The sequence below is a fragment of the Adiantum capillus-veneris genome, chromosome 11, assembly GCF_014529385.1.
Source record: "Adiantum capillus-veneris isolate H3 chromosome 11, ASM1452938v2, whole genome shotgun sequence".
Classification (NCBI taxonomy): domain Eukaryota; kingdom Viridiplantae; phylum Streptophyta; class Polypodiopsida; order Polypodiales; family Pteridaceae; genus Adiantum; species Adiantum capillus-veneris.
Window position 1 is genome coordinate 12,163,135 of NC_140941.1, and position 23,559 is coordinate 12,186,693.

A 23,559-nucleotide genomic window follows, 5' to 3' on the forward strand; every position below is an offset into this window, starting at 1 on the left:
CTCCTTTGGATCCCTACTAAGACCGGTCTTCTAGCCTTACCAATATTCTAGCTTTTTCTCCCTGGTACTTCCCCATATTAAATGATTAGTTTAACATGAGAAAATCATTTAGCAGAATTAGATATTAGTTATTATGACAAAGGATGTGCTTCTAAACAATTTTTCCAGCATTTGCATCACTCCAGGTGGTCTCAAGCTATACGGAGAGTTAAATTACCGTCAGGGGAGACCGTCAGGGGAGTGGACCTCCACTTTTTCACACCTAGCACTAGCCTTACACTCTCATTATGGCAAGATTTTTGAGGCCTCTTCTTCTTGCATGAGAGAAGTTTAGAAAGCGCGTCACAAGTTTCTATTGCATGTTACTCCCATTCTTTCGATGCGGTAGGCTCAAGACTTGGAAGCTGTTTTCATTGAGTCGAAATTGTATGCCAGATTGCTTGATTTGGGTCGATGGAGAGCTCCTGGTTAGGATGAGATCTCTGTGGAATTTTTCTTGTCTTTCTGGGATTATTTGAAGTTGCCTCTGTTGTTCATGATGAATACAGCTTGGGAACAGCAGGAACTGCCCTCCTCTTGGAAAGAAGTTTTGATTAAGCTGATACCTAAGCATGCATTGTGTGAAGAATTCTCTCATTGGCGGCCTATTATACTCATGCCTGTGGTATATAAATTAATGGCAAAAATGCTGGCTAACCAACTCAAGTGCTTTCTGCATGAAGGCTTGCATCAATCTCAATACGGCTTCATTCCACGACGTCAAATTACTGATAACCTCACGAATGTCATCATTGGTATGGAATATGCAAAATATACTCGACAGGATGTCTTGATTGTGCAGTTTGACATTGAAAAGACATTTGATAATGTTCTTTGGGATTATATTGCGGATACCATGCAACACTTGGGATTTGGGCCTAGGCTATCCCGTGTAGTGTTTTTCTGGTATGCACACAACACTTCAGCGGGCTTGCTGGATGGATCTCTTACAGAATCTTGGCCTTTGGGACGGTCGGTAAGGCAGGGCTGCGCTCTGAGTGCTTTGCTTTATGCGATCGCTTCACAAAGTAATGATGTGGCTACCCGCTCTACGAGAAACCCTAAGCCTACAATAAAAAATTCAATTATATTGAAACCCTAACCCTAAAAACAAAAACCCTAATGTTGCTGAAACCCTAACCCTAAAATTAGAAACCCTAATTTTGTTGAAACCCTAACCCTGAAATGCTGAGACTGGTTGGCTGCAGCGTAAAACGCGGAAAGGCTGCCACGTGGAAGGCTGTACGGACCTCAGTGATTTGCAGTAGCTGGACTTGCTTTCCCCATGCAAGTTGGGAGAGAGAGAGAGAGAGAGAGAGAGAGAGAGAGAGAGAGAGAGAGAGAGAGAGAGAGAGAGAGAGAGAGAGAGAGAGAGAGAGAGCTTTTTCTGCCTTGTTTATAAAAGCTAAATATGGACAGCCACTTGCTTTATTTTTATAAGCAAGAGAGAGAAAGAGCCTTTGCTTTATGGGAAAGCTTTTGATTTTTAGCTTTTGGAGCTCTGCTTTTGGCATCCCTTGTAACTTTAAATATGTGAGCAGGCCTCTCACAACGCAGAGCATCTGGACATAGAGTCTGCGTGTGAGCGCTTGCCTGCACTCTTGTACTTTGAACACAAATTAATACAAAAAGAAATACCGAAAGGGGCGCCAGTCTTTGGGGCCAATATCTCTAGGTACGGAACTCCGCCGAGCCAGTTCGAATCAATTGTGAACTGTGAACTGTTTGAAGTGATTATTTGTGGTGTCGTGGTAGATTCTCGACTTGGAGTGTCCAAGTCTATTACAGTGGTATGAGAGCAAGGCCGATTTCTCTCCTACGGGAAATCCGATCCCAATTTTTTTTCCCGCGGCACCTATGGCTTCAGGCAAAGATCAGTCGGCTCCATCTGCATCCGGAGATGCCGGAAGGGATCACAACGAAGATTCCGGCAAGGAGTATGGCCCGCCTCGGCCTACTCAGGTGGAGCGTCGAGAGATGGAGCGTCGTCAATTGATCGGCAATGCAACAAAGATGATGCTCAATTTTGCAAAGGACCCAAAATTACCGTCAGGGAGGTGGACTTCTTTCCTGGCAGTGCACGCGCAGTGGCAGAAAACCCATCACCACCCCCAAAACCCGCTCTCAAGAAACCTTCTGCTCACAAGAAGTATTCAGAGGAGGAATTAGAAGAGGTGGTTGATGCACGAATTGCATAGCTTTTTGACGCGCAGAACAAAACTAAAAAGCACGGCAAAAAGCAGAAGAAAGGCACTGACTTCCCGGGTTATTTTGGTTATCAGTTGACATTTCAAAAGGCAAAGAATCAGAAGAAGCGTGTTCGATTTGAAGGAGTACCTAGTTCTTCTTCTTCTTCTTCTTCTTCTGATAGTTCTTTGAGCTAATCTGACTCTAGCGAAGAAGACAGAAAAGGCAAAAAGCGAAGCAAGAAGCAACCCTTCGGAAAGGGCAAGAAAAAGGCAAAGGAGTCTAAATCTTGCCCCGTGATTGACAATTCTACAAAGGACTCGTCTACAGACAGTTCGGACTGTGATGGCAACAACTTTTACGCAAAGAAGAAGAATTTTTATAAAGCCGACCAGTATGACTTTCTGGAAGACAAAAGCAAGAAAGTCCGAGAGTTTAAGGAAGGTGGACAGTCAATAAAATTTGACACATTTTCTGGTTATGGAGATGCTTCGAAGGCTTTGTCTTTTGTAAAGCAGTTTGACATCGCTTTCGCGGAGGGCGTTACTTAGAGCACTCTAAGATTCGGAGAGCTGCCTCTTACTCTAAGGGGAATGCTCGAACTTGGTGGTCCACGCTTCTACTAAACAAGACTGCGCCAATTAAATGGATGAAATTCAAGAGGCTTTATATTTCTTCTTGGCCGACTTGAGAGTATGAATGCGATATACGAACTACTTGGAACCATCTTCGGATGACCAAGAAGGATACAGTGGACGATTATTGCAAGAGATTCTGGAGCTCTTTTCTACCCGCCTCTTCATTTAAGAAGATCTCGTTCAAGGAACAGATTGAGCGGTTTACCTTGGGTCTTCCTACAGAGATCCGAGATCACTGCTTGGAACAAAAGTCAGCTTCCATTCAGGAGTTGATGAGTCATGCGAAACGGGGTTTTTCCATTTACTCATGCAATTTGACCTACCCCACATATGAGATCATGACACAAAGAGCCGAACAGACTTCGACAAATGGAAGTAGAAAGAGAAAGAGTAACCCAGAAAAGAAAGATGCACGACCCAAACTCACTCCTCAGGAGAGAGCTCGCTACATCAGAACAGAACGACAAGGACGACGAAAGTCCTGAGAGTTCGAGAGCAGCTGAGGAACGTGGAAGAAAATGCAAGATGAAAACAGGACTGGTTCCAAATTGCGTGGGTATCGATCCCAGCACGATGGACGAAAGTACAGAACTTTGCTGAGCTTGGGGCAAAGTGAAAGACCAAGAAGCCCTGATCTTCTTCGATGGAGGAGCCAAGGCCAACTTCATTTCACCGGAATTGGCGGCGCGGCTCGAGATCACTCCCGATCGGATGGGACCACTTGCGGAGGCAGTTCTAGCGCCACCCAACAGGGACGTAGCCATTACACCTGTCATTGGCAAACTTCGGCTGCATTGTCAGGGGTATTTAGGGCAAGAGGACTTTTACGTAATGCCTTTGGAAGGTTGTGATGCTCTCTTGGGAATTCCCGGGTACCACAAGAACAACGCCGTGGTCGACTATTGGGCGAGGAAAGCGACATTGACCACAGAGAAGGGCAGAACCATTGTACTTGATATTAAACTTAAGGGTGAGTCTGTCCCTATTGTATCGGCTTCGGCCATTTCCAAATCAATAAATCCACTCTATTTGTTTACTCGATCTTTTTTAAAGAGTTGAGTGATGAGGATAGGACAAATATATGTCTAAACTTGATAAAGAACGCCAAGATTTTCTTCACTGTCATGCCGATTGCTTCTCAAAGGGCTTGCCAAGCGAGTTACCACCCGCTCGTCTTAAAGATCATACTATTGATCTAATACATGGAAGCACGCCACCGAACCGGCCACCTTACCGTGTGAGCCGAGCCAAGAATGAAGAGATTATGAACCAAGTGAGAGACCTCTTGGAAAAGGGTCTTGTCCAGCCTAGTACTTCACCGTATTGCTCTCCAGTATTGTTGGTTTTGAAGAAAGACGGATCTTGGAGAACGTGCATTGATTATAGAGCTCTCAACAAAATCACCATCAAGAACAGATTTCCGATTCCTAGGATCGATGATATACTCGACTGATTAGAGCGATCCTCGTGTTTTAGCAGGATTGATTTGAAGAGGGGATATCATCAGATCCGAATCGCACCGGGAGACGTCTACGAGACAGCCTGTCGGACGACTTTTGGGTTATTTGAGTTTTTGGTGATGCCGTTTGGCATAACCAATGCTCCTGCGACATTTAACCGGATGATGATGGACATGATTTTTCAAGAGTACAGGCTATTTGTTGACACTTTCTTTGACGATATCATTGTTTTCTCCAAGGATGAGGCAAAACATAGAGATCATTTGCTTCATGTCTTTCAGGCATTACGAGATCACAAGTTAGTGATTAATGCGAAGAAACGTGAATTTTTCCTACCAGAGATACACTTTTTGCGACACATTGTGTCAGCAGGAGTGCAGATGGATCCGGCCAAGATAGAGACTAGAAGTCATTTGAAGTACATTGTGATGCTTGTGGTCGTAGTCAGGGTACAGTCTTAATGCAAGAAGGCCATGTCATTGCTTACGAGAGCCGATTGTTCTCAAGGTCGGAATTGACAACACAGATTTATGAGAAAGAGCTTTTGGCAGTTATACATGCTCTTACTCAGTGGCGGCACTACCTGCTCGGAGCGGACTTTATTGTCTTTACAGACCATCAGAGTTTACGCTACTTCTTGTCACAGAAGCAGCTATCGGAAAAGCAGATGCAGTGGGCGAACATCTTGTCACAGTTTCACTTCCAGATTGTCCATGTTCAGGGTCAGAAGAACTTGGTGGCAGATGCTTTGTCTCGGAAGCCGTTGGTTCTGGCTATTTCCACGATACACCATGGGAGCTTCGAGGATGCGGTCGACCAGTATGCCACAGATACAGATTTTGTAGACGTTTTCACATGGATACAAGATGGGGAGACAATAGAGGGATATTCCATTCGGGATGGCTACTTGATGAGGAAAACCATGTTGTGCGTTACACAGCCATTGAGGGAAAGGTTATGACTGAATGCCACTGTCCGCCTTTTACGGGTCATCGCAGCATTGCTACCACCATGAAAGGGGTAGAGAGATATTTCTTTTGGCCGAGACCCAGGAAGGATGTGGACGAGTTTGTGCGCAGTTGCTTGGTATGCCAGAAATTGTTACGGCCTTTGCCCATACCCACCTGCCCCAGGGAAAGTATTGCAATAGAATTCATTTTTGATTTCCCGAGAACACAGAGTGGTCATGATGGTATCTGGACTGTTGTTGACAGATTTAGCAAGCAGGCTCATTTCATTCTATTGAAGAAAACAGTCAAGCCGGATCACTTAGCGAGACTGTTTGTGGCCCAAATCTTTAGATTACATGGCATGCCCAAGACGATTGTCTCCGACAGGGACCCCAGATTTACGAGTTTGTTTTGGAAGGCAATTTGGGAAAACATTGGCACGTGGTTGCAGTTCTCGTCATCTTTCCACCCGCAGACTGACGGGCAATCCGAGATTGCCAATTCAATGGTTTTAGATTTATTGAAGTCTTATATCTCGGATCAGAAGACTCAATGGGAAAAGTATCTACCTTTCGTGGAATTTGCCTACAACAACACGATACACTCTTTGACGGAGAAGGCGCCATTTGAGATTATTGACGATGCTCCGAAGGTTCCACCCTTCCTAAGCACGAAAGATAAGATTTTTGAAGCTGATGAGTATACGTGCGACTTAGACACAGCTTTTGCCAAGGTCCGGGAGGCTTTGCAGAAATCTCAGGAAAGACAGAAAAAGGCAGTGGATCGCCATCGTCGCGATTTGAAATTGAAGGAGGATGATTGGGTGCTCTTACATTATGGGCAGGCACGACCGAGAAAGAAAAAAAAAGGGAAAGGAGAGGCTTCTTTGAAAGCTTAGCATGAGATAGTGTGGACCTTTCCAGATTTTCCGAAAAGATAAACGATATCTCCTATGGATTGAAGCTACGAGAATACTTGCAGGATTTACAATGTTTTTCATGTGAGTTTCTTAAAGCCTTTTGAAGGCGATGTGCCCGATTATGGGAAGCTAGATGTGCAACCCGAATTGGACGAAAACGAGCAGATACTCGTTCCAGAATAGAATTTGGCATAGAAAGAAAGAAAGAAGGTAAAGCGAACTGACGGTTCTTGGTTAAATTCAAGACCTACTTCACAATGGATGCAAAGCGAATGGAGGAGGAAGACCTAGCAAATATTCCTCGCAATGTGAATCATTACCTTGAAGCTTTTGGTTTAGCATAGTCTATTCCAAATGGAACCCATAATTCACCTTGGCCGGAAATATGGTGCAGTGGGTTTGCACAAGAGGGGAGTTACTCCGCTTCTTTGTCAACAGATGCCTCGATTTTCGATACTAGAGTCACTGATGTCTCTTTGAGCTTCAGAATTACTAAGTGTGACAGTATTCTGTTGCATGACTTTATGGAATGGAATTCCAAAAAAATATGAAAGTGACTTGTTCTTGACTTGTTTTTAAGTGCAGGAACTGATAGATGAAATGACTTTAAGCGTTTTGGTCTAAATGATCTCGAATAGACATGGTTGCAATAGGGGTTAGTCAATCGGACATCGATGAGGTCTCTACTGGATCTAAATGCGATTGCTAGCTACATTGCCGATAAATCATGGTCTAAGATCCGAATGAATGTTGATTGTCATGTGATGTCGAGTGATGTCCTGTGATGCCGTGTGATGTGACTGTCGACTGGTACATGTGCTAGATGTGTGTTCTAGTACGTAGGTACTAACAGTCAGTGTTTGCTAAGACAGTTTATGGCCTCTGTCTGTTTTGCAGGCGTAATCGAGGGCGATTACAATGCTTTTCAAGAGGGGTGTATGTCACAAAGTGATGACGTGGTTGCCCGCTCTACGGGAAACCCTAACCCTAAGATCAAAAACCCTAATTCTGTTGGAATCCTAACCCTAAAATCAAAAACCCTAATTTTGCTGAAACCTTAACCCTAAAATTAGAAACCCTAATTCTGCTGAAATCCTAACCCTGAAATGCTGACCGGATGGCTGCAACGTAAAACGCGGAAAGGCTGCCACGTGGAAGGTTGTATGGACCTCCGTGATTTGCGGCAGCAACTGGATTTGCTTTTTCCACGCAAGTTGGGAGAGAGAAATGAAATGAAATGAAATGTTATATTAATGTCTTCAAAAGGCCAGAGTGACCTATGAGACCAAACTGATACAAAAGAGGTGAATCTGTTACAATGTCTGAAAAGTGTGAGTGTGAAAATAAATGTGAAAAAACTAAATACAAAGTATTAGATAAACTTCTTAGGAGCATTCTGGGTGTCTAGCTAGAATGCTTCTAATCCTTTGTTGTAGTCTCCTCCGCTGAAGTGTGCTTCTGCATCTCGGTCGTGGTCGTCTCGATTTCCTAAGCTCAATCGCCCTGTCAATGAGGGTGCCTTTGGTATGAATGTGGGTACTCCTTTGTGCTCGCTGCTGGCCTCTTGCTTCTCCTTCCATTCGTGCTTCTCTCGATCCGAAGAAATCTGTGATCTGTCTCTGAGGCTGTAGTGCTCTTTGTCTTCTCATTAGATTATCCCTGTGCCGATGTAGTTCCAGTAGGTACAGGCCTAAGCACCTTTGATCTTGGTATTGCATGACTCTATCTAGAGGTCCAAAGCCTTCTTTAAATAGGCAATGGAAACGCCCACGTATCTCATAGTATACGGTGCAATGACATATGTAGTGTAATTCTGTCTCCGGCTCCATTCCGCATAACTTGCAAATTCTGCTCTCCGGTGGGATTCCTCTAAATCTGCCAGATTCAATTTGCAGCTGGTGTGAGGATGTACGAATCTGACCAATAGCACATCTCAAACCATGAGACAGGTGGGTATCCATGTAGCTCGGGCGAATCACAAAACCATCTTCAGATATCTGTTGGAAGTTTTCTTTGTAGTCGGCCATCTTCGTGCCCAATTCTTGTGTAGGGTCTACCCATGTCCTCTTAGTGTCCAACTGTATAAGATCCTGGCGGATGATTTTATTAATCTCCGTTCGTGTGATTGCCAGTGATGGAGCCTCAAGAGAGTATTGGAAGGGGGTTAATCTTTCCATACTGAACTCGTGTCTCTGAAACCACGAGGACAGTTGCGCATACCAGCATGATGTATCTCCTTTCATTGCTAATTGTCGAGAGGATTCGAGGGCCAATCTAGTATATCGGCAATTATTTGTATCGCATAAACCATGTATAAAGGACACTGATCTGGTAAGAGCTTCAATTGCTATTGGTGGGGCAGCTAGTTCCGCTCGGGTAATCGCGTGTGGTACGGAGGCCTTGGCTTTAATCATTCGGGAAATCATAGATACCAAAGGTCTCTCCATTGACTTCCAATTATCCTGATCCACAGATGGTCCCCAAATCTGGACCCCATAAAGCATAGCCGAAGCCACCACGGTATCAAAGAGACAAAGTTTTGTTCGTGGTTCCTGAAACTGCACTTGTGAACACATCCTCTCCAACCCTCCCAAGGCCGCAGAGGCTCTGGACAATCTAGCATTTGTTGCTTTCTTAAGAGTAAACTTCGGTCCTGTAAATACCACACCAAGGTATGTGTATGCATCTGTGTACTCTACTGTATCCTGGCCATATGCAAATGTAGGTGCCGATCTCCTAATCCACTGCGGTGTGGTGTTAAACACGATAACTTTGGTTTTACCCAAATTTACTGACAGTCCGCTGTCCTCCGCGAATTTATGTAATGCATCTAACTGCCTCTGCATTCCATCTGGTGATTCTGCTATCAATACAATATCATCTGCATACAACAACAAAGGGATCCATGACCCTGCAAGTTGAGCACCTCTGTCACCCTCTCTATCAATGTAATCTGATACCTCATCTATATCCATACCAAATGAAGTAGGGGACAGTGGGCATTCCTGCTTTACTCCAACGGTGGAATGAACAATGTCGGAATCTCCTTCTGGAGTACGTACATAACGAGTTACTGACCCGTATGAGGCCATGATCCCCTAGATAATCTCTTTGGGGACCCCTAACTCTTGCATTCTGCGCATCAATATGGCCCTTGGTACTGTATCAAAAGCTTTCCGAAAATCCACAAAGCAACAATACATCCTTCTCCGCTTGCTCTTCCTTCCTCAATAATGGCTCTGAGCGTAAGAATATGATCTAAAGTGGAATAACCCCTCCTGAATCCAGCTTGTCCTGTTGCCCTTATGCCCTCATTCTCTGCCCATCTACTCAATTTCTGTTCCACACACACACACACAGAGAGAGAGAGAGAGAGAGAGAGAGAGAGAGAGAGAGAGAGAGAGAGAGAGAGAGAGAGAGAGAGAGAAATCAAATGAAATGAAATGTTATATTAACGTCTTCAAAAGGCCAGAATGACCTATGAGACCAAACTGATACAAAAGTGGTGAATCTGTTACAATGTCTGGGTACCTTAGTACTAAAGTACTAAGTGTGAAAAGTGAAAAGTGTGAAGGTAAATGTGAAAAACTAAATACAAAGTATTGAATAAAATTCTTAGGAGCATTCTGGGTGTTTGGTTAGAATGCTTCTAATCCTTTGTTGTAGTCTCCTTCGGTGAAGTGTGCTTCTGCATCTTGGTCGTGGTCGTCTCGATTTCCTAAGCTCAATCGCTCTGTCAATTAGGGTGCCTTTGGTATGGATGTGGGTACTCCTTTGTGTTGGCTGCTGGCCTCTTGCTTCCCCTTTCACTCCTGCTTCTCTCGATCCGAAGAAATCTGTGATCTGCCTCTGAGGCTGTAGTGCTCTTTGTCTTCTCATTAGATTATCCCTGTGCCGATGTAGTTCCAGTAGGTACAAGCCTAAGTATTGCATGATTCTATCTAGAGGTCCAAAGCCGTCTTTAAAGAGGCAATGAAAACGCCCACGTATCTCATAGTATACTGTGCAGTGGCATATATAGTGCAATTCTGTCTCCGGCTCCATTCCGCATAACTTGCAAATTCTGCTCTCAGGTGGGATTCCCCTAAATCCGCCAAATTCAATTTCCAACCGGTGTGAGGATGTACGAATCTGACCAATAGCACATCTCAGGTGGGTATCCATGTAACTCGGGCGAATCACAAGTCCATCTTCAGATAGTTGTAGGAAGTTTTCTTTGTAGTTGGCCATCTTTGTGCCCAATTCTTGTGTAGGGTCTACCCATGTCCTCTTAGTATGCAACTGTATAAGATCCTGTCGGATGATTTTATTAATCTCCGTTCGTGTGATTGCCAGTAATGGAGCCTAAAGAGAGTATTGGAAGGGGGGTAATCTTTCCATACTGAACCCATGTTTTTGAAACCACGAGGACAATTGCGCATACCAGCATGATGTATCCCCTTTCATTGCCAATTGTGGAGAGGATTCGAGTGCCAGTCTAGTATATCGGCCATTATTTGTATCCCATAAACCATGTATAAAGGACACTGATTTGGTAAGAGCTTCAATTTCTATCCGAAGGGCCACTAGTTACGCTCGGGTAATCGCGTGTGGTACGGAGGCCTTGGCTCTAATCATTCGGGAAATCATAGATACCAAAGGTCTCTCCATTGACTTCCAATTATCCTGATCCACATATGGTCCCTAAATCTTGACCCCATAAAGCATAGCCGAAGCCACCACAGTATCAAAGAGCCAAAGTTTTGTTCGTGGTTCCTGAAACTGCACTTGTGAACACATCCTCTTCAACCCTCCCAAGGCCGCAGAGGCTCTGGATAATCTAGCATCCGCTGCTTTCTTAAGAGTAAACTTCGGTCCTGCAAATACCACCCCAAGGTATGTGTATGCATCTGTGTACTCTACTGCATTAGGAAAAGTTTGGACTAAAAAACGGGCCTTGTAAGAATTGTTGATGTGGCATAGCTTTCAAAAAGTGGGGATCTGTAAATTTTTTGCAAATAAGATCCAAACTTGTCGGAAGTTGGATATTTAGAATCTACTCTTCAAATGCTATCTATTGATATATAGCATGCATGTATCGGACATTACCTTCACGGGTTATGTTCTTTCGTTTGCTGATGTAGTGTCCCGCTTTCGGTTGGGTCTTCACTATTCTCAGATTCAAAGGATGCTTGCTGCTCACTCACCCATTCCTCCTTTGGAGTGGACTCTCGCTTCTCTGATTGGAATCTGGCTCCTACCAGATTGAACTGCATTTCAGCTGGCAGTGTCTATGCCATCCTTCAGTCTGATGTATGGATTGTGCATCATGGTAATCAGCTGTTGTCGCTTTCCAATTCATCCTTGTGGTGGCAACGCATATTGTCTCACATTTGGCAGAGTCATCTGCCTTTGAAGGAACGTGTTTTCTTGTGGCGTTGCTTGGTGGGAGCTCTACTTGTATGTAGATCTAGAAAAAGGTGATTTTAGATTACCGTAATGGTAACAAAACCTGGCTGATTGAAAAAAATTGGCATAACTTTCATAGAAGTCATCCAAACTTTTCGGACCTTGGCTCTTTAGAATCCATTTTTCAAGAACTTTCCAATGATAGATCATATCATGGGGTTCTAAGCAATATTTGAGAGGGGTCTATCGGGTTGCTTTCTTTTGTACAACTTTGATGATGTGGCATTCTTAAAAGACCCAAAAATGTGTTCAAAATTTTCCTAATGGTATCCTGGCCATATGCAAATGTAGGTGCCGATCTCCTAACCCACTGCGGTGTGGTGTTAAACACCATAACTTAGGTTTTACCCAAGTTTACCGACAGTCCACGGTCCTCCGCAAATTTATGTAATGCATCTAGCTGCCTCTGCATTCTATCTAGCGATTCTGCTATCAATACAATATCATCTGCATATAACAACAAAGGGATCCATGACCCTGCAAGTTGAGCCCCTCTGTCACCCTCTCTATCAATGTAATCTGATACCTCATCTATGTACATACCAAATAAAGTAGGGGACAGTGGGCATCCTTGCTTTACTCCAATGGTGGAATGAACAATGTCGAAATCCCCTTCTGGAGTACGTACATAACCAGTTACTGACCCGTATAAGGCCATGATCCCCCAAATAATCTCCTTGGGGACCCCTAACTCTTGCATCCTGCGCATCAATCTGGCCCTTGGTACTGTATCAAAAGCTTTCCGAAAATCCACAAAGCAACAATACATCCTTCTCTCATTTGCTCTTCCTTCCTCAATAATGGCTCTGAGCGTGAGAATATGATCTAAAGTGGAATAACCCCTTGTGAATCCAGCTTGTCCTGTTGCTCTTATGCCCTCATTCTCTGCCCATCTGCTCAATTTTTGTTCAAGAATGGATGCGTACAGTTGGGTCAAAGTGTGACCTACCATAATGGTACGGTAATTCCCGGGTATCATAGGTCCCCTGACTTGAAAATAGGTACGATAGTAGATAATTTCCAAGATTCAGGTAATCCTTCACACATGACCCGATTAAATAGACGAGCAAGGACTTCTGAAAGTAGATCCTTGGCATGGATCAGATGTTCTGCTACTAAACCATCATGATCATATGCTCTTCTTGTCTTCATCTTATCAATGGCTTTTCCCACCATTTCCGTAATAAAGAATGTACTAGTAGCAGGGCATGGCTCTAGCGGATCTGGTAATGGAGGCTGTCCAGATACCATATATAATGATGTTACATATTGACCCAGATCTCAGGAGAAGTAATCGCCGGAGGCAGTGAGTGCTCTTGAAATAAGCGCCATGCCTCATGTGAGTCCTGACTCAAGAAGAGCTGATATAAATCCTTCTCCAATTTGGCTAAAAATGCCCTTTTCTTGCGACGTACTATACGCCAAAGAGCAATCCGAGACTGCTTATATGTGATGATCCCAAGTGTAAGCTCTTTCTGGACTTGGGTTCTCGTCTCTCTGCATTTCTTATCATACCAACTGTTTTGAGGCATGTTCCCAGCTCCTCTCTTCTGATCAGGTTGAGTATGTGGGTATGCCTCTTGTGCTGCTCCATGTAGTATCTCTGTTAACTGAGAAGTAATCTCCTCTACAGTATATACTGGCTCGGCTGCCCACATCCTATTATAGATCTTTTCCACATAGACTTAATCAGTTTCTGGCGTGAAAGTATATCTTGTGTGTGTCTTCTTCCTTTGTACTTGAGAGGCATTGTATTGGAAGGAGATTGGTAAGGTCAAGAGAGCATGATCCACTGCAATCCCAACCGGTTTGGGTCCCACCTTAAAGTCCTTGATACTAGAAATAAAGCTTGGTGAAGTCATGACATAATCCACTGTACTGGCCCCATGCCTGTGCGGGAAGCATGTGAATCCCCCAGATAACGGGAAATTCTCTAGACCATTAAGTATGGCCAAACCATGTATAGTTGCCATCTCCATGAGATGTCTCCCATATTCAGTGTGTTCTTTATCCAATGAGTTTCTAGTAAGCCCCCTCTGTGATAAATCCACTTCTCTGAGCATTTCCTCTGAGGTATCATAGAATACTGCTTGAGAGTTGGCCGTTTTGGCATTAAAGTCTCCTAAGAGAACGATGTCTCCATCTCTAGAGAACTCCCATATATCATTATTCAATATGGAGAAAGGGGATTGTCCTTTAGGTGAGGAGTAGACTGAGGTACTTGGAGGGAAGTAGCATATAGCGATATATAGAAATCTACTTGTCTCGGCTCTCATTCTCACCCACATATACCTTGCTTGCTCATCTTTCCTGATAATCTGTAGTAGTGGTTTCAGCTCCTCTTTAAATAAGACTGCTACTCCTCTTGAACCCCGGCTACCCTGTAGAGATCTCTTGTCTGGTCGACTAGCTGTTTCCCATAAATAACCCTTCACATGTGGCATACGCTGTCCCGGTATCTGGTGTGTCTCTGAGTAGAAAACTATGTCTCTGTCCCTAAAGCTGTCTTCAAAGGCACCTACATCTAGCCTATATGATCCATTACAATTCCATGCCGCTATCCGGAGTGTCGTCCCATAGGTCTCGCACCGTCATGCTGAGCGCTTTTCCAGAACCACTACTTTCCCTCCTCTATAAAAGGCTATTTTCCCCTTTTCTCTTGCTGCCCTGATCTCTGGCATCAACTCTTGCATGTGTGCCACTTGTGCCAATGTAAGGTCATCTCCCAGGAAAATACCGGTTTTCATAAGAGTTGGCCTCTTTTTTAGAAATTCTTTCCTTATTTCTATATTCGGGAATCGGAGAATAAGTGCCCTATCCTTTACGTTTCCCTTCTCATCGATTCCTTTCTTGCCCACTCTCCATGCACTTGTGTGAGTAGGCTCTGTGATGCCCATGCGTTGTAGCAGTTCCTTCACTTCTTCATCTACATTCTCTTTGTCTTTGACTGCTGTGACCCGCACATGCAGAGCCCGAGTCTTTCTTTTCTGCTCTTCCTCAATGGTCATATTAATGATGGTAGAAGTAGGTGTGGTCTCGAGCATCTGGGACTTCCCTTTCTTCGCATCCTCAATCCATTTCTCTGCTTCAACCTTTTCTTGTGTCTTCACAAGACGTTCCGCCCATGAAGATGCTGTTTTGATTTTTGTTCATCTCCTTCCCGTAGAGCTTTCATCTGATCCTTCATGTCCTCGAGCTCCTTCAGCACCGAAGGTTGGTCGTCTCCCTTCTCCTTAGTTGCAGATTTGCAAGCCGCAAGTTCTCCTTTTAGCTCCGCGATTATTGCATCCTTTTCCCCCATGTGTTTTTCCATATTTGTTCTCCATGCTTCAAAACTTGCTACTACCTCATCGAGTTTCTTTTGCATAATGCATTCTGTTACATTTACTTCGGCCTTGATTAGGTTTCGTAATTCTGTTTTCAAGTTCTGAATCTCCTCATTCTGTATCCCCCGGATCTCTCTCCTTGGTTCTCTCATCATGTCTCCATACATGGAGTTCCTGTAGCTCTCAGCGCTCGCGTGCATTTCCTTCCTGATGTCATCTCTCATGTAGTTTAGCTCTGATTTGAGCATGATCTAGACCTTCTCCATCATTAGTTCATCATGTATCTTGGACGTTTTCCCCACTCGTAATGATCCTGGTGATAGTACAGTATCTCTGTTTCTCCGCTTAAATGTAGCTGTTGTTTTTTTTGGGGTGGTGTAGCTATCTACACCCGGCCCTTCCCCTTCGGTAGGTGGATCCATCGAACCCGAGCCCCAAATGTGGGGTAGGGTACTAGGGAGAATAAGGCAAACTTGAAAGATTTTATCTTAAGGCTTTTTACCTCAAGGCTTAAAAATTTCCTCTAAATTTGAACATAAGGCTGGGACTTCCTACGCGTAGGTGAACGTATGCTGGGACTTGCTACGTGTAGTGTTGCTGGGACATGCTATGCGTAGGAGAAATCGTGAGAATCCTGCAGCCACGCCTGTGGAACCCTAGCCACCACGAGCACTGCAGCCCCACGCAGCGCCTAATCAGCGCCCACGCAGCGCTTGCTGACCCCCTGGTTCGCGTTGTTCGCCTGCTGACCCCAGTCGTACCCATCGCTGCCCTGTTCGTGACAGCGCGACCTCGCCACTGGCTGACCTGCTCACCCTGCGCGCCGTCACCCCTGGTGCCCTGTAACGCCACCGCTCAACCCGTGCTCAGACACATCGCGTCAGCCCGTGCTGAGAGAGAGAGAGAGAGAGAGAGAGAGAGAGAGAGAGAGAGAGAGAGAGAGAGAGAGAGAGAGAGAGAGAGAGAGAGAGAGAGAGAGAGAGAGAGAGAGAGAGAGAGAGAGAGAGAGAGAGAGAAAGAAAGAAAGAAAGAAAGATTTTTAACGTCTATGTCAGGCCGAAATCGGCCTATGAGACAAATCAAATGTACATGGCGTGTATGTCATCCGTCTATCGGAAAGACAAATGAAACAAAACTGATACAAAACTGAACTGAATGTAGGTAATGGAGTATCTGAGGAGGGATGGGGTTCTATCTCTAGGGGTATATGCATGTCTATATGCTCAAGGTAGTACAATCATGAGAATGCATCAAGCTCTCTAGCTCCATCCTGTACAAATGGGGGGATGTAAGATGTGGTACATGGGCGGGGTTGGTGCCAAGGCTACCCGGATGAAAGCTGTCGGGTCGGCCCTCATCTGAGCTACTCGCTCCTCAGTGGCACGGCGCTCCCGGGCTCGGATCTCCTCGATCTGTCGGTGGTGGGAGCTCACGCCCCTGTAGCCTGTGACTCGTGGTCGTCGTCTAGCTCGGTTCACCTCCGCCTGTGGGAGTGTCACTCCTCTCTGAGTATCTGGTGAGGTAGGGGTGGCAATCCTCTGAAAGAAGTCTGTGAGCTGCGACTGTCTCCCCTCTGTCTGTGTAGCTGTGCGTGGCTGTAGTAGTGTGTCCCGATGGCTCTGTATCTCTAGTAAGAAACGTCCGAGCTGTCTCTGATCTCGAGAGTCCATGATCTCTCGGAGAGTGGGCTGTCCTCTGAATAAGGCCTCATATCTGCCTCTGATCTCAGTGTATGCTCTGCATCTACATACAAAGTGCTCCTCACTCTCCACCTCCTCTGTGCAGGCTCTGCAGACTCGCTCCTCCCTGGGAACACCAGTATGTCTCTCGATCTCAATCTCTAACCTGTGTGAAGCCACTCTCAGCTGACCAATCGCCACCCGTGAGCTATGTGGCATATATGTGTCCATATAGCGTGGTCTCTGTATGAACCCCCCAGACAATATGGTGAGAAACTGGTCTCTGTAATCTGACATCCTCGTCCCCAAGCCAGGTGACTCCCAGACTCTCCTAGTGTATAGCTGCCACAGATCCTGTCTCAATACCAAGTTTCTCTCACTGCGAGAGAGGTGAACAGATGGTGAGTGGGGGTCGTACTGGAATGGTGGTAGGCTCTCCATGTCAAGACCGTGTCCCTCAAACCATGCTCTGACCTGTGAGTACCAAGCTCTCGCATGCCCACTCTCTGATAGCTGTATAGCTGCCTCAAATGCTCTACGAGTAAGTCTGTCAGGAGGTAGCTCTCTCATCCTCTGGATGAAGCAGACTGTCTGGAATAATGCCTCTACAACCATAGGTGGTGTGGCGAGCTCGGCTCTAATAATGTGATGTGGCACTGTCTTCTTGCTGCGGAGCAAGCGTGAGATCATACATACCTGTGGCCTCTCAAGCTGTGTCCACTGGTCATCCGTCAATCCTGGTGCCCATACTGCCGCCGAGTACATCAGGGCCGGGGTGACTAAGGTGTCAAAAAGCCAGCCCTTCGTGCGGGGCTCCTGAAAGTGTGCCTGGTGGCATCTCCGCTCTAGCATGGTCAGAGCTGCATATCCGCGGGTGAGCCTGTCAGCAGCAGCCTGCCTCATAGTGAAGGGTCCTGGTAGGCTGGTGAATGTGATGCCAAGATAGACATAGGAGGTGACTACATCAACCTGTCCTCCTGCTGCTGTGAAGGTGGCAGCGCTCCTCACTGCACTGGATGTGTGAAAGATCATGACCTTGGTTTTGCCAAGGTTCACAGTCAACCCCTTGTGTGTGCTGAATTCGTCCAAGGCCTCAAGATGGCGTTGCAAGCCCTCGGGTGACTCTGAAATCAACACAATATCATCAGCATATAACATGATGTGGACCGGAGTACCTGCCAAGTCGCTCCCCTCTCCCCCTGCTCGTAGTATGTAGTCGGAGATCTCGTCGATGTAGAGCCCAAAGAGTGTCGGGGAGAGTGGGCATCCTTGCTTAACACCAATGGTGCTAGCAATGGTCTCTGAAAAGCCGCCTGGGCAACGAACCCGACCCGTCACCCTCTCGTAGAGAGTATATATGGCCCAAATCATCTCTGTCGGTACCCCAATGCTGTGAAGGCGCTGGAAGAGTCTCTCGCGTGGGACTGTGTCAAAGGCCTTGCGGAAATCCACAAAGCAGCAGTAAAGCCTCTTCTTCCGCGCCTTTGCCCCATCAATGAGGCAGCGCAGAACGAAGATGTGGTCAGTGGTGGAGAAAGCTCGTCTGAAACCTGCCTGGCCTGGAGCTCGTAAACCCTCGGTCTCTGCGTAGCAGCTAAGCTGTGCCTCAAGTACTGCACCATATAGTTTGGCCATCGTGTGGCCAATCATGATAGTCCTGTAGTTCCCTGGGTCCAGGGTGTCGCCAGATTTGTGGATAGGCACTATGGTGTGCTGTGTCCACTCCTCTGGGAAGCCCTCCCCTATAGCCCGGTTGAAGACATGTGCAATCAACGGGGCTATAGTGGAGGCCGCATAAATGATGTGCTCACTCTGTAGTCCAGTGTGGTCAGCTGATCGTCTGTGCTGCATGCGGCGTATGGCCCTCTCTACCATCTCTGCTGTAAAGAAGGAGGAGCACGTGGGGCGTGGCTCATGTGGCTGTGGGATAGGAGGCTGCCCTGGCACCTCATAGAGGCGCTCTGCATAATCATGCCATATCTGTGGATCCTCAATAGCTGTGGTCGGACGTGGCTCGCGCAGGGTGCGCCATGCCGTCGCGCTATCTATGCTCATGAATAGGCGGTATAGCTCAAGCTCCTGTGCCTCTTCGAATGCTCGCCGCTTTTGGCGTGTCAGCGTCTTCATATCTCGTCTGGCCTCTCTCTCTGTGATCTCTCCTAAGGCTCGCCGTGCACGGAGGCGTCGGTATAACTCTCTGCACTCATCATCATACCAGCGGTTCTGAGGCATAGTCCCGGGGGGGGGAGTGCGTCCTGTGTGAGTGGTGTGTGGAAAAGAGCTAATAGCTGAAGTGTGGAGAACGGAAGAGATATGTGATGTGAGAACTGAGAGTGGTGTGGATGGGTGGAGGAGGTATAGGCCATGCTCGACCTCGGCTGAGTAAAGAGAGGCTAGCTCATGTGTGAAATGGATGGTGGTGTGTGGAGTGTGTGCTGTGGAGCTATGTGGGATGGTATCTCCGGTGATGGAGAAAGAGAGGTATGTGTGGTCGGCTCCGATGGGTATGGGTGGAATGGTGAAGGATGTGATAAGGTGTGTAGCCTCCCTGGGTCCCATAATATAGTCGACTGTACTCCCCCCTCCCTCTGTAACTCCATGTGGCATACAAGTCAGGCCCCCTGAGGTGGGCCACTGGGCCATCCTGTTATAAATAACGAGACGGTGCTGGGAGCCAAGTCGAAGTAGGTGTCGTCCGTAGGCTGTGACTGGAGCTCTGTCTGCTGTATCTCTCATAGTAGCCTCCTCATCTAGAGTGTGTAGTGCCTCTGGGTCCTCGTGGTCATATGTCTCACACTGCTCACTGCGCGTACGAGCATTGAAGTCTCCCATAAGGAAGACTTCACCCAGTGTGGAGTACTCCATAATCTCCTCTGTGAGGCATGCGTACGGTGACTCCTGCTCAATAGGGGCGAATCTGGAGCCTGTGGGAGCAAAGTAGCAAAGGGCAATGTAGACGATCCTGTCTCGTGAGAGCTCGAGGCGAATCCACATGTATCGGGCCTGTGGGTCCCGGGCAACAATCTGTAGTCTGCTGTGAAGCCCCTGTCTAAAAAGTATAGCCACTCCTCCTGAACTGCGAGTGGTGTGCTGGCGCATACATCCCCGATGTAGAGACTCCCATTGGAAACCATGTATCCGTGGTAACCCTCTCTCTGGGCTCTCGTGTGTCTCTGTAAGTAGAATGATGTCTCGACCTCTCATCACCTCCTCAAGTCTCTCTGGGTGTGTCCATAGGTCTCCATTGCAATTCCAAACCGTGACATGAATCTCCTCGTGTGTCCCACAGGCCGCGAGTCCCTATGCGATGGTCTTGCCATCAATGATAACCCTACCATCTCGATATACTGCCTTCTTCCCTTCTTTGCGGGCCTGGTGGACTCTAGGCATGCACGTGCGGCGGTGATCTTGTTGCATCTTTGTGAGGTCATCATCAAGATAAATCGGGGGGCCTTCTAGCCCTCTCAAGATGACCCTCTTTTGGAGGAAAGAAGTTCGAGACTCCTCGGAGGCGAATTGGAGGATGAGAGCTCTCTTCTTTGGATCTTTGCCGGCTCTCCAAACTTTGGAGAAAGGGATCTCTTCTTCCTTGTATCCCACTTTCTTGCATAAGGCTTTCCCATCGCTCTCGGGTGTGGACCCTTCTTCTTCTTTGATGCCGGTCACTCGCACATTGAGACGGCGAGCTTGTCGCATTTTCTCCTCCTCGATGGTTGTGTGTACGATGAGTACCTCATCTTTTTGGGCTTCCTCTCTTGCTACCTTCTTGATATTCTTTTTGACCACTTCGACCCATCCTTCTTTGGTGGCTTCTAATTTGTCCTCAATGCTTGCGGTGAGGGCTTTGGTGATCTCCTCCTTGAGGGCTTCCTTAGCCTCCTCTTTAATCTCTCCTTCCTCGGGGGTGAGGGATGTGATGGAAGCATGAAGGAGGTCGATTTGTGCCTTCATCTCTTCTTGCTCTTTCCTCCATCTCTCCCTCTCCTTCTCGTTCTCCCGTGCCCTTCTCTCCTTCTCCTCTTTGAGGTTTTGGATTTCCGCTCTCATGTCCTCTTTTTCTTCGTTCCATAGCTTGATGAAGGTGGCTTTCTCCTCCCTCCATATCTCTCTCTCCATCCACCATTCTTTCATGTCCTTCTCCAATTGTGCAAGCCTCTTGTTCGTGAGCATGAAGGTTGTCTTCATTGTCGATTTCGGCGTCTTGATGATGGGGGAAGACATAGTTGTATTCGGAGCTACCCTCTCTTCATATTGTGAAGAAGAGGGGAGAAGGGGAGTACGTGTATGTATGCGTGTATGTGTGTAGTGTGTGTGTGGGTATGTATCCGTGTGTGTGTGTGTGTGTGTGTGTGAGAGAGAGAGAGAGAGAGAGAGAGAGAGAGAGAGAGAGAGAGAGATGGCTGTGTGAGGGGGAGGCTGGGGGCAGTTCAGCAGCAGGCGGCAACCGCAGGCGGGGGCAATGGCGGGAGCGACGCAACAGGGGGAGTCGGCAGCGAATGGCAGCGGCGGCAGTGGCAGGTGGGGCTGCAGCAGCGGCTGTGCCGCGAACTGCTACAGCTGGGGGTGGGCAGCGCGCGGACACGCAGGGCAGCAAGGGGCGGCAGTGGCAGGTGGGGCTGCAGCAGCGGCTGTGCCGCGCACTGCTACAGCTGGGGATGGGCAGCGCGGAGAGAGAGAGAGAGAGAGAGAGAGAGAGAGAGAGAGAGAGAGAGAGAGAGAGAGAGAGAGAGAGAGAGCTAGCTTTTTCTGCTCTATTTTTAAAAGCTAAGTATGGACAGCTTTTTGGCACTTGCAAAGCAGCCTCTCTACTAGTGAGCAGAGCAGATTTACAAAAGAATAAAAAAGTTTGTGTCACACCCTTGCTGCTAGTGAGCAAAGGGGAAGACTAGAGAGGTGTGCGGAGACCATCTCTCTTGTTGCTTGCCCTGGCCCTCTCAATGTTTAGTAGTGCTCAAACTTTGCAAACCTCATGATGATTATTCTTGTGTTGAAGAAAAAAACACAAGGAATATTTTCTAGAGGAGGTTCCTTAATGTGCCTATCATCTTCTTGCTCTCATTCATACTGACCTTGTAGGACCCATGGAAGACTTCGCTTGGTGGTTGGAAGTTGATAAGATAAACTGATGTAGCCAAATTTTCACCCGAAAATGAGGCAGGGAGTGATTCATAATGCAAGAATGTGTGGGCCATCTCCTTGACCGTCCTGTTTTTCTGTTCCACATCACTTTTTTGTTGGACTGTCCTGTTTTTCTGTTCCACGTCACTTTTTTGTTGATGGGTGTAGGGAGTGGTAGTCTGCCTTTAGAAGCAAGAAAGCTTCATCAAGTCTATAAATATTTCACCATTGTAGACTAGTGAATGTTCCTATGTCCACCACGATAAGGTAAACATGTACACCAAGGGACAGCATACAAGAAAAGGTTGAGGAAGGGTTACTTGATAACTTCGCCTCTAAAATGCGAGGGTGGTGGATAATGCTAGCCTAAAGGACAACCGTAAAAGGTATAGGTCTGAGCATCACAACGTTTCATAAAACAATATTTCAACTCCTTCATGTCAAACGCAAAGGATCTTGGGGGACTTTGGGAAAGCAATTTATAGGAACTATGCTTCACTCAGTCTTTTAATGGTGTATCCTAGAGGACAACCGTAAAAGGAATAGGTCTGAGCATCACAACATTTCATAATAAATTTTTCTATTCCTACATGCTAAACACATAGGATGGGTCTTTGAGCAAGCAATTCATAGGAACTATGTTTGAATCAGTCTTTTGATGTGTATCTACTAGTATTGAATACCACAAAGTCCGCAAGTAATCTATCTGAAAGTCTTGACGTACTGTTGATTCTGTTGCCTTTCCTTTATGAGTAATCATATAGGTCTTAATATTTATGCCTTTCCTTTATGAGTAATCGTTTCGGTCTTAATATTTATGCCTACAGCCCTGAGGAAGTGAAGATGAGGAAGATCAAGGTTAGGAGGACTTTAGGGGTTCTTCAAAACGTTTTACGATCAGACTCCAAATGGCTACCTAGAGAGGCAAGTCTCTCTTGAGTGCTATATTCAGTTACAATACAGGTTCTTGTTTACCTTATAAAAAGTTTTCTTTTCTTGTATTTTAAATGAAATGCATAGTAGCAAGATTTTAGTAATGCCATCTTTATATTTTTCATCAGTGAGTTGTAGAACTATGGGGGATGAGGCAATGACCCATTCATAATGAACATAATCATTGAGCAATTACACAATAGAGAAATGAAAGTGAAAAATTTGATTATAAAACTAGGAAAAAACTAATGTATTAGAGCTCCATTTATAGCCCAAAGCTTGGCATATGGTTGAGATGTAAATAGTGAAGGTGGTAGCTCATGCAAGAGGCCAAAGTCCATGTGTCCATGTGAAAGGGTCCCTAGATATGTGGGTCGACCCTACAAAGGGGGAGACACATTTGGAAGCCAGTGAAAAGTGCATGTATCCTTATCTTGGTGTAATGGGTGTCAAATCATGAGGCTATTCATAGGCTAAAACCCATACACAGCAAATGGATGGCTAGGCACCTAAAGTATTTAATCCTCATACAACGGTTATTTATAAAGTATGCCAAGACACAACAAAGATGCTATACTATTGAAACCAAAAGAGCCAGCGCAAACCACTGCTCATATTACAATTTGCTTCACTCATATGCTCCTTGCTGTTGACCAATGCTCTATTATGATGAGCTTGCAGGTGCTCCACTAAACGTTGAATGTAGCAAGAAAACTATGTCGTGCTCCTCAGTGCAGTCTCACTCCATGGATGATGGCATACAACAAGACATCTGAAGGGCACATTGGTATAACTGAAATGATATACAACAAGGAAATGAACTAGAAGTAGACACAACAAGATAGAACCTAACCTTAGTATG

At 46.1% G+C, this 23,559-nt stretch overlaps 1 protein-coding gene across 2 annotated transcripts in view; it reads left to right on the plus strand.

Moving 5' to 3' along the window:
- The window catches only part of LOC147446894 (callose synthase 10-like), a 260,133-nt gene that overhangs the window by 42,684 nt on the left and 193,890 nt on the right, over positions 1-23,559 (plus strand). For both annotated transcript variants that reach the window (XM_086522840.1, XM_086522839.1), the window contains exon 4: positions 22,592-22,688. In XM_086522840.1, coding sequence (XP_086378966.1) covers positions 22,592-22,688 — 97 coding nt within the window. The remainder of the gene's footprint in view (positions 1-22,591; positions 22,689-23,559) is intronic.